The sequence below is a fragment of the Engystomops pustulosus genome, chromosome 5 (genome assembly GCF_040894005.1).
Source record: "Engystomops pustulosus chromosome 5, aEngPut4.maternal, whole genome shotgun sequence".
NCBI classification, from domain to species: Eukaryota; Metazoa; Chordata; class Amphibia; order Anura; family Leptodactylidae; genus Engystomops; species Engystomops pustulosus.
The window spans coordinates 60,673,977-60,685,977 of NC_092415.1; the positions used below are offsets into that span (position 1 = coordinate 60,673,977).

At 39.4% G+C, this 12,001-nt stretch overlaps 1 protein-coding gene across 6 annotated transcripts in view; it reads right to left on the bottom strand.

The window, feature by feature from the left end:
* DLGAP1 (DLG associated protein 1) overlaps positions 1-12,001 on the bottom strand; it is a 389,361-nt gene that overhangs the window by 21,717 nt on the left and 355,643 nt on the right. For all 6 annotated transcript variants that reach the window (XR_011855730.1, XM_072152144.1, XM_072152143.1 and 3 more), the window contains one exon: positions 5,950-6,374. Coding sequence is in view for 5 of the 6 variants with exons in the window: in XM_072152144.1 (XP_072008245.1) it covers positions 5,950-6,374 (425 nt within the window). In the remaining variant the exon portion in view is untranslated. The remainder of the gene's footprint in view (positions 1-5,949; positions 6,375-12,001) is intronic.

Below are 12,001 nucleotides of genomic sequence, written 5' to 3' on the forward strand. Positions count from 1 at the left end.
CGTGACCAAATTTAATAGTCCTTTATTTGTGCTGGAACAGCCTCCTTGCATTTTGATTTTGGTAGTAACTAATTTTCATGGGAACAACAATAATTTCTGTACAACACCACTAAATTGCTGCTATATAAGCGACAATAAATATCTCAAGCAAATAGCATAGACCAATTTACTTTCGCGCTGTGGAATCTTTTACAATTGTATGTGTTCACAAGTGTGCACCATAAATGAATGTGCACCTGTAAGACTCACTAAGAAACCCCTTCTTTCTTCTATGGCAGCAATTAGATTAAAGGAGGACATAATTGATCCTTTACTTTGTGAACTGCAGAGGATAACAACAGAGAAGGAATGGTATCTGGTTAAGCATTGTCAGTAAATCTGCCTGGCTGTGCTGTTACTAGGAAGCTAATAATGTCAAGAATGCTTTTATCTTTGCAAGTCTGAACTGACTGCTGTGCTTTCAAGACAGACAGAAGGCTCTTCAGTCTCCAAGTAAAAGAAGGTGAGCGCCTCATCTTATGACATCTAAGATTTAGATTTGTAAGTAACTTTATATATGAGTCCGATTGTTTGATATTGGCCCCTGCTGTCAAAACTTTTTTTAATTAACTTTTTTTTTAAATTGATGTATTTATGGTCAAAATTAAATCAGTAAAATGTTACGTCAGTAAAATAAAATTAAAGTAACTGTGTCCCCCCAAATTTTTTTAATTGGCTTGTCCTGTGCAGGTTCCTATGTTCTGCACACATACAGTTTGTGTTTCAAGCCTGGAATAGTAACTATTGAGTTTATCAAGAAGTTTAGCTGCCAGTGAGATAATGGCACACAGATCCCTGCAGTGTTACAGGCTGTTGTCAAGTTGTAATGAGCTAGCTCCATGAAGCAGCTGTTTCACACAAGGGCTGCTTTGTCCTACAAAGGCCTGGATCATTTTACTGGGAGTGGCCAGGCTTCATGTTAGCTGTAGCAGCTCCGGGAAAATAGATTCAATACAATGCGGGAGCCTCTAGTAAAACTACACTGTGATTAGCAGAAGAAGAGGGGAAGTCGGGGTTTTCATTTTACAGAACTTAGATTCAACATCTGTGACAAACATGTGTTAGTGCTAAAAATTATGATACAAGCAGATGCAGGCCACAAACTCATGTTAACTCCTGATACTTGGTATATGCGCAGAAAAGTCACATTTATTAACATCGGTGTATTACCTAATGTGGGGTAAGATTTGTTGTAGCCAATCTGTCAGTGTCATAGCAATAACTGCTCCCTCTTTCCGATGCTCCCCCGAAGCTCTGCCACTTGAAGCAGTCCGGCCGGCGATGACAGCTCCATGCTCTCCAAAGGTCCACAGACTATGATGTCAGCCGCTTGCCAACATCGTAGTCTGCGCAACACTGCTGTGCACGGAGCTGTCACCGCCGGCCGGACTGCTTTAAGTAGCGGAGCTTCAGGGGAGCGTCGGAAAAGTGAGTAATTTTTCCACTGGACCTACCAGGAGACAGGTCCGCAAGCCAGATGCGGCCATCAAAAGAGCTACATCTGGCTTGTGAGCCACAGGTTTCCGACCCCTGCTCTATGACATTGGCATCAGAGAAATGTTCAGATGCAGAGTAGTGCTGAGTAGGAGCCTAAAATAAGTGGTCAAGCATACATTTTACAATCCAATTCTAAATTTACAATTAATTAGTTCTAAAAAGTCCTTTTTGTAAGGGATGGTCCCTTGGCCTCTCTTCGGAGAATGACAGCTGTAACCTCCAACCAAGAGACCACTACAGTGGTCTAGGTTGTGATGGATTCATCTTAATGCACTTGAAACAGCAGTGCCTCAAATATTAACAATATTACTTTAGGAATATTTAACAACTTCTCCCAATTCTTACCAAGAACCTTTATGTTTTCAAAAGTTCTGGTTCTGTCCTGACTGAAAATTGCAAAAATTGTTAGCACTGACAGATACTGCACTTGTTTCTTATTTAATTTATGACCATTTGCAGTGTTTTTTTAAATTTTGCTTTGAATCTTCCTGGATACATTTTGCGAACAGAAGGGTCAAGCAATGGCAAGCAATAATACTGGTAAAGTAGGAAGTTTTATATTACATTACAATATAAGGCCTTATAGACTATTTTCTATAACTGAGAAAACCCTATTAGTAAATACACAAAGGAGATCCATCTGCTACGCATGGCTTTTCTCTGTCTGGAAACCCCTGTGACAAGTTTTCATGCATAATTCTGGTGTACACTTTACATCAGCAAAGCTAAATTTGATTTCTTCCTTGAGGACCACCCAGTGGGAAGAGGTAGAAGAACTTAATATGATAAATAATGCTTGTTCTGCACAAGTTCCTGAGTTTTGTTCTGGTCAGGACATATGTTTTTCAGCAAATGTTCTTTAAAAAAAATGACATGATATGCTTTGACTCCTGTAGTGTGACAGGGATGGAAAGAAAGGTTACTACCAACAATGAAAAGTAAATGTCTGTGAGCAACCTGAAGACTTCACAGTGGCTTTAAAGACATATTGCTTACATATGTATCCAGTTACATCCAGACACAATGTATAAGATAAACACCAAATCCCACAGTCCCATTGTCATTTCTAATGTATATGTCATGGGATAAATATAAAATGCATAGTATAGATCTATATATCTATTTCCAGGTCTTCCTTGAAGACTGACCCTAGATTGTAAGTAAGTCTTTAGATATAAACTAAAATAACCCCCGTAACAAGTAAACTTATTTTAACAAGTAAATAAGTCTATAATTTCTGGATGTAGATATAAATTGACAAAATAAACAATTCTGTACAACGCTTTAATGCTGTGATAAAAGCAAATATTAGTCTTTACAGATTAACGCCTTCAGTACCATGGCAAATATCAGAGACATCACATATGAGGAAAGCAGCACATAGTATGTTAAAGAATTGGGCATACATGAAGGTGTAAGAAAGTACTGACATGGCTGAGAATTTAGACCAGAACTAGTGATGTAGGATGGAAGGCTTCAGCTGACAGATGGTGCTGGAGTAATATAGGACAAGCAGAAAGGAATTCCATTAGTAGGAAAGAGCCAGTGGTGTCAGAGGGCAGTGATAATGATCAGCGCAGAAAAGAGGGGAAGCAGACTTCTGTGACACATGCAAGATGAAGTGTCAGCTCTTGACAGTGTGCAAAGGCTTTTCATAGTAAGGAGACATGTATTTGTCTAGGTTATGCTGGCCAGGGCTAGTAACATTTGCCTTGTAGCAGGAAATATCATTAGTTAAAAAGGTATTCCCATCTTTGCATTCACATTTAATTCATCTGCCAAATACATACAATTCTTCAGATGGACGTTTTTAACAAATATGTACATTTGTAAATATAATTTCCCATAAATGTAGACATATTGTCCCTTAGGAACAAGATAGCTTCCACAACCACCACCACATTCAGGGAACAGTGACCAGATATGCACTATTGTTTTAAATCCATTTACTGCACATAAATTAAAAAAAAATGGCTAGTGAGAAAGGGGCTGGGAGGATTATGGGGGGCACATTTGCTCTGTGGGTTTTCCGAGGTGACAGGTCCTCTTTAAGCGTAAAAAGCATCAGGGTATGAAATGTGAGATCATTAGGCTATATTCAGTGTCCATGCTTTTTTAGATTTGTTTGTGATGTAAAACATAAATGGACAGCAATTATATGGGATATGTTGGGTTGCTGTAATGTTTTTCACCCTTTTGCTGTGTTTGTTAATTTTTAATGTACTTTAGTGTAGAGGTGAAGATGAGAACAAATGTTATTATATAAAAGTCTGCAAAACTTTGCATTATTGGGAGAATTATTTGTAATGTTCTTCCACAATGTTTTCAGGGAAAATGAAGGATCTCATTAGAGGAACTAAAGAAATCCAACCATTTGTAGCTGAACTGATGTCCCTGAGGCCCAAAGGGCTGGTTACTATATTGGTGACTGGTTATGTTGAACTTTTAAACATATGGCTACCCCTACCCTAACATCCTCCTTACTAATGAAAACAATGGGACCAAGTTAGCTATGAAGGTTTAAATGTCTTCCATATGCAGTAAATTGTAGTTTATGAAGAGGTTTAGCTTCAACCCAAATGCAGTCGAGAAGCAAAGTAGCTATTTTTCTGAAAACTCCTTTAAGGATTAATGCAAGGGAAAATAAGGTATCAAAGCTGCCTACAACAATAAGTCTACACAAATATCACGGACTAATGAAGACAAGTCAAGGACACAACTTGCATCATCACAGAAAGAAATAACAGTGCTAAACTTCAAAGTGAAAAGTAAAAATAGATATAGCTGTACTGCAAATTACTGTCATGATCTGGACTTTCCCTTATTTCTAGTTTTAATGAACTTTGTTTTCAGTCGCCACCTTTTATCCTGTGGGACTTTTCCATACCGTGTGAAACTCTGCACAAGGTGCTGACTGGGGCAGTACTGTGAGTGAAGGGTTGTGTCTGTGTGTTTGGTGCCCTCACTGGAGTGTAGCTGAATATCCCTCCTTCCAGCAAAAAGAGGCCAGATAATCTAGACCACAAAAGCATATAAAGATACAGTCACCCCTGTGCTGGTAAGTAAATGAAGATGCTGCTAACAGAAATAGTTTTGCCTCCACAACCAGATGTTATTTACCTTATTGCTTGTAAGTTTGTGTGGCCTTCCGCCTGCTTTCATGGCTCACATACAGAGAGTCTTCTGGACGTGGTGGGTTACCATCTTGTGTGCTGCTGTGAGTATCAGTTGTGCATACCCAGGTGTCGTCACCACAGCAGGAGTTTTATATCAGCAGTAGGGTTAGAGCCGCCGGCCGGGGCTCTCCTACACTTACAGCAAAGTCGATATTTTTGGAGCTCTCAACACCCAGCAGCACACAAGATGGTAACCCACCACATCCAGAAGACTCTTAGCTTCAGCCAGGGTTCTATTAGAACAGTGATGGTAGTTGAAAGGCAACACAAACTTACAAGAAATAAGGTAAACAACATTTAGTTGTGGAGGCAAAACTATTCTAACGAACCAAGCATGGACACACTCCATTTATTAGGCTGTAATATGTTATATATAGTCTTGCAAGCATCATCTCAATTTACTTAGCCAGCACAGGAGTGACTGTATATTTATATGCTTTTCCATACCTCAACCATTTAGAATAGTTCATATAAGTTTGCACAGTAAAGTAAAATATTCTCCATTTAACATAAAAATTAAGAGAAGATCTGGAAAACTCCCTTTCCCTTAATTTGAGTGGCAGTGCAGCGGTGCATCTTAAAAAGCCTCTCCACTCAACAAAAGTCTACTCACACACAGACTTTCTGAACTTTTCCTTTAAGATTGGGATAGTTAGTCATGAGGCATTAGTCTCTGTCATAGTGAGAACTGTGTGGCTCTATCATTACAGCTGCACAGTCTTCCCTAAGCTCTTACTGCACCCATCTATGTGATGAGGACAACAGGTGGCTGTACCACAAATGTTTGACCCCCTGTTAATCAGGGCAATGCGGAGGTGCGAGGAACCCACTGGATATCAGGCATGAAGGGCTAATCTCTACACTGCACTAGAATGCCCTATGGAATCAATCTTCATCAATCTTATTTAGCCAGGAACTGCCCTGTGTCCTGGGACATCAGAGACTCCGACACAAGCTTATTAACTGGTTTAAATAATCACAATTGTAGACATTTGCTGCATATATACCCTATAATATTTTTTAGGGATGTTAGCATAAGCCCATTTAATACCCTAGCTAATTCAAGCTAATTATTTAATGCTATTTAGCAGGTTTTAGTTACACCCTGTTTTGGATTGTTTAGTTATGAGGGAAAAGTGCCCAGCTCAATACCTCTCCTGCTACAGAAAAAAATTATATTTACTGTAGATTTCCACATTAGTGTGGTGTATAGCAGTCCTGTTGTTAAATTACTTACTTGGATCCGGCAGATCATTTTCCTGTTCTTCTCTTTCCATCTGTTGACACCAACCCTCCATTCTATCTTTTTCTGCTTGAAGAAGCTTTAAAAACCAATGTCCATCTCTATGACAAACTGATCTGTGAACAGCTTCCAGTGGATCCTCTGTAATAGAGTCAATCCAAGGATCTGGAGGAGGTAGTATGGAAGGATCAAAATCAGCATCAAAGTCATCTTCCACTGCGCAGGCATGGTAATGGTTGCCTGAGCCCTGGATACTGACTGTGGAGGTACACGCATCTCGGGAATACTGTTTGGTCAGTGGCCGACTATATTGAAATTCCTGGTCAGCCAGCTCCACTGGACATTCAAAATGCTCCCTGAGGTCCAAATCTGCTTGCACAGCAGCAGTAACACTGTTTGACCGGGTCAGTCTGCGCAACCTTCAATAAGAAGAGAACATAAAATATTATACAGTGAACATATGGAAACTAAATGCCATATCCAATATCAACAAATAGACAAAGAAATGCTTTAGACCTGGCACCTTATTGTTGTTTCAAATTTTGGTCAGTGAAGTTGGTCGCATCTGGCACATGCACTGTATATCTACACCACAACACAGTAGGAATGTATACACCTATATGGGTACCATATGAACTGTGAAGACCCTCTACCACCTGTAAGTTTTCTGGCCACAAACAACTGTCCTGTGGGCCGCTGTTTGTGGCCTAAGCGTTATCAACATGTGAGTATGCAGACTCTGGCAGGAATAGGACCTGCTATATCTCATGGGAAGATACTAGATGATTTCATGACCCCTGTGATCAGCCTCCTACAACACATGGTCATGCCATCATTAAACATCTTTTAGTCCACTAATATCTAGCATCTATGGAGAGGGGTGTCTTAGACTCTCAGAGCACACTGCGCATATGGCAGCGATTTCTTTCAAGGCAGACCAAGGCTCTAGAACAAAAAGAGACTAAAGGGGGCTGTAGCATTTAAAAGGAGGTCACCAGCTATGTTTATTACACCCTGACTATGTGTACTTGAATGGATCACTTTGATGTCAAAAGAGGATGAATATAAACACAAATTCTTTGAATCCATTAATGATGTACATTGTTTAATTTTTCTTTATTCAGCCCAGTGTAAATTTAGTGCTGAACTAAATTATCCTGCTCATCCTCATAGTCTGTAAGCTCTTGTGATCAGGGCCCTCACTCCTATTGTTCCATATGACTCTTATTACTCTGTAATGTAATATTTTATTTGTATATGTCCAATATGATTTGTAAAGTGCTATGGAATATGATGGCGCTATATATGATTATGATTATTATTAAATTATCTACAGTAACTCAACAGATGTGCCTAGAGATCAATATTTCCGTGTACAAAAAACACACCACAATTTGCCGCCTTTTCGGTATAACTTGTGACTATGTCACAAGCCAAGCAATTACAATTACAGAACAAACAGAAAAAAAAAGGTCTTGTTAAATCCTTATCCAACAACCGCTGATTAAACATTGACAGAGAAAATGTTCTATTTTTATTTTGCATGCTTGAAAGCTATGTGGCATGGCGTGTACAGGTTATAGCGTAGCATCACAATATAAACATGGGGCTCCTGCAGGTTACAGAAAGTGGATCAAATATTTGTCATTCATGTCTGAACCTGCTTGATTTCATACAAACAAAATTCTCAGCCCCATGAACATGAGAGGATGTGCTATGCAGTGTATTAGCATACGGTCCCACATCACTTGACATGCCTGTAGCTAAGGTAACATCTTGCAAATGAAAACATTTAGCAGTGTCACAAAAGGTGACATCACAATTGTCTGCAGTGGTGTGCACCCTGTACAGTGTTTGCATTCCTCTTCTGATAAGTCAGATCTGTCACTAACAGATACATTCATTTCTTTGAAGGCGTGGGAACATAGGTGTAGAGAAAGCACATGCTCCAGTGTAACATGACCTATAGCTGTGGAGGTCAATGATAGAATCCTTAAAGCTACAGGGCTGCAGACTCTTCTAGTCTATAAAGCAGAAGAAGCATGTGGGGTTTCATGTAAAAAGGGACAGAAGGACTGAACATTAAGGGGGTTGTACCAACTGTGATTCTTATCTAGGTATAACAATAAGACTGGTGGGGGCCCAAAAGTTGGAACCCCACAATCACAAGAACAAACCCTGGCAGTTCACTAAAATAAGCAATGCAGCTCATTGACTAAGGATCGCGCTGCACACTTTTGTCGGACTGTGCAACTTTTTTGGGGCTAATACGGCTTGCACAGGTATTTAAGAAATGTGGATACTTGGACTTTTTTGTGGCGCAGTTGCACTGGCTTCCATGTGACACAAATTAGGGGACATGCCGTCGGACTGTCCGACTGATTTGGACTGAGTGCCGTATTTAACTTTTAAATTGTGTTTAAAATGTTAAAGATGCACCACAAAAAAGATGGTGAACTCTGTCGGACCTGAGCGGGGAAGCGACACATTCATGAATTCAGGCGCACAATCTTAGTGAATCGACGCACGCTACATTATAGACGGACAATGAATTTTCAGGGAACTCGAGTGACCTTGTAAATGTGGCCCATTATGTTCCCACTAATTTAATAAAGCATCAAGTTGAGCATGCTGACACTACATTCAGTCATATGGCGGCTACAGAAATTGCCAAGCACAGCACTCAGCTATCTCTGCTGAGAGCTGTGTTCAGCAATTCCAGGCACTACCATAATATTAAATGGAGTGTCAGTACCTTCATTTAATTACCGAGAAGGGGTCCCATGTTCTCGGAAACTGCAGGGGTCCTTTCTCATAATCGTTGGTGATCCTAGCAATCCCATCTTTGTTATTATAAACTTTGAATGAGTTGATTTGCTGCTCTAGTTTTGTTGCTGCTCTGATTGCACATTTCTTTCTGTATGTTATACTTAAAAACTGTAATAAAGCTTTAAATATGAAAAAAACTGAGCTGATAGAAATGTCTCACTTAGTTTAGCTAATGTATGGCCAATGCCAAGACCTTGCAGCTAGGCTACGACTACTGGGACATGTGTATCGGGTGTTTAGTGTTGTGGGGTGATACCAAAGAACCACTCCAAGATATTGAGATAGTGGACTAGAGAAGGAATAATGGCTCAAGGTGAAAGGAAAGCCTAACTAGGCCTCTGGTTTATGTCACAAATGTGTAAGATGGTCAAATCCCTTGAGATCATCAGAATGTGGAACCAAAACATCCTCTTAGTTCCCCCACAAGTGAATGAGACTTTCCAGTGCAAGAAGTATCATAGAAAAGAATAGAATACGGGATGACTGTGTTTTATTATAGTTAACCCCTTGCCGCACCATGACATCCCCCAACGTCATGGTGCGGCTGCAGCCCGGGTGTATGATTCTTCAAGAGAAGAATCTTCCCTGCTCTACCATAATCAGAAGATTTATGGTCGGATCCCGGGGCAACCAAGACTGATAGAGACAATTATGGAATTATATCTGTGAAATGCTGTATTTTTGTTAATAACAGTGAATTATAGAATGTGTTATTTTGTTATCCTGAGTATATTTAAGAATCTTGTCTCCGTCGGAATTAGCGGATAAAGCAGATATATAGTTATTTCTTCCTCTAAGCTCATGTTCCTCAGTATTCTCTTCACATGTTGGGCTGATCCACTAGAAGATTCGCACTTTTGTTGGACTGTTCGTCTTTTTCAGGGATCGCATGGCTTTGAAAGGTATTTAACAGGTGTCTGCGCTGGGATTGTGTCGCACGCAACTGTTTCTTGGCGCAGTGGGCTTCTATGCGACACAAATTGAGGGGCGTGCCATCGGACAATCCTACTAATTCGGACTGAGCGCGGGATTTAACTTTCACATTGTGTCGCAATCCAATGCATTTACATGCATCACTTAAAAGGGGGAGAACTCCGTTGGACCTGAGCGGGGAAGCGACACCTGCTGGATATTGGATGCACCATCTAAGTAAATCATGGCAAGGTGCATTATTGTTGGACAATGCTCTTTCGATGAACTCTGTCGAGCCGGTAAGTAAATGTGCCCCTATATGTGTATTCGGTATAGAAGGAAGGTAACTGCTGTAGAATTCAGTATCATTTCCCTTTGTGGACCCAATGAAACCCAGTCTGATTTAGCTGAGAATTGTGATTTTCACTTTCCTGCCAGTTATGACATTTTAGAATGTGTTCCTCTTTTTTTTATTGCATTCACTTGCCTGTTTATGTGTATTGTACAAGTTGGTTGTTCTGCTCATTATTCCATCTATGGTTTAATAGGATCCTTTGATCTCCTGCCCATGGTTAATTCTTTATTACATTTTATCAGTAACACAAGGTTATAACAATGAAATTGAATGTATATTGTGCCACAATAGACATAGAGTTACTCTATGACAGAGACTGATGCTCAATACAGATGTCTATTATGAGACTCAATTAATAGAGACTCGAGGATGGACTATCACTATGGGCACATAAATAGCATGCGCTAGTATTAATTTTAATGAAAATAAAAGTTAGAGCACAAAAATCAAAAACTGCCACCATAATAGATGTAAACTCAGGGTAGGTGGGAGGGAGCCAGGTAAAGTTTGATATAATTTTATATCTTATTGGGACCTCTAAGATTTATATAATCTGCATTACAATGTCTTTGGTAACCTGTCGTCAATTAAAAAAGGCCTTTTTGGGTGCCAGGTAGTCATAGCCCTAGGACCTAAGTAGTGCAAATTCTGACAATTATAAGAACATGATGCTTGTTCCAATTTTCCCATTTTACCTTTTTAAAAATGAGTAAATGCTGTGTCTGTGCAATAGTTATGATAAAATTTATGCTGTAGAGCCATGGAACCATTACTTAAGTTCTTGTGTACAATTCTGTATTTTTAAGGCTGATCACTATAATTGCCTTGGAAACTTAATGGGGATGGAATGAGGGTGAATAATTTCAAAAAGAGATACTGAAGGTAATATAGTACATGCCATATTCTACGATATTCTAAGTATTAATACTATGCATTCTATGACAATGAAAGGGTTAATGCTAAAATAGCAAGCGCCAACATGCATGCTCCCACAACCCCGCTCCATCTGTGCAACTATTGTTGGTTTGAATGAAAGTTTTTCTAACAAGACAACAATGATCTCTTTCATGTTTCTGAAGATGCTGCAGTCACCTGAATGTCCCTGTGGATAATCTGAATGTAGCAGCTTACATGCCATCCTCCTGACACATCAGTGAGTTGTAAACTCCTCTTCTGAAGGCAGTTACCGTAATTCTGAAGTCATTATCCTTAGCTCGAGATATGATACATCTAGTGCTTAAGACTTTTGTTGCCGTCCTTTTGTAACAATCTGAGTCATCCATTTTCTTGCATGACTTCACAGAAAAGAAGACAAGTCACCACAGGAGTGTAATTATACAGAATATCCATTTGTAGGGTAACCAAACTTTGATGAGATTTATAGGTCTTTAGATGTGGGTTTGGTGACCTATCCTTATATTAGTAAAGAACTGCACAAATAACAGTTCCTGAATGTACATATCCTATACTACACAAATTTCAGCCATATCTCCAGCATATCTCTATGGGATAAAATGGAATGGGATGTATGGAATTCTGTTCTGTGTCACAGTCATTTCTGCATCAAATGTGAAATGTGTGATCCTACTCATAAGCCTAATGCAAAGTGTTCTATAATGGGGTTAAAGTGTAAGTAACCTTTTAACAAGCTTTAAAAAAATGTTTAATAAGGTGCACATAAGAAGCAACAGTATTTCTTACCATGTGATAACTTATTTTTTCAGTTTTCCCACTGAAGGTTCTATGTGTAATTCATAAAGCTGGTGAACAAAGACCATCTGCTATGATGTATGTCATACACCACATATAGGACATTATGGACCTGTATTGATGTGCATAAAGATGTTAGGGTAAGATAGAAACCTATTTAGCTCCAGCAGCTTTCATTTGTGCCTTTGCCTTTCCGTTTTCATACTCCCACTATAAGGCCACCTGCACAAAAACACTTGT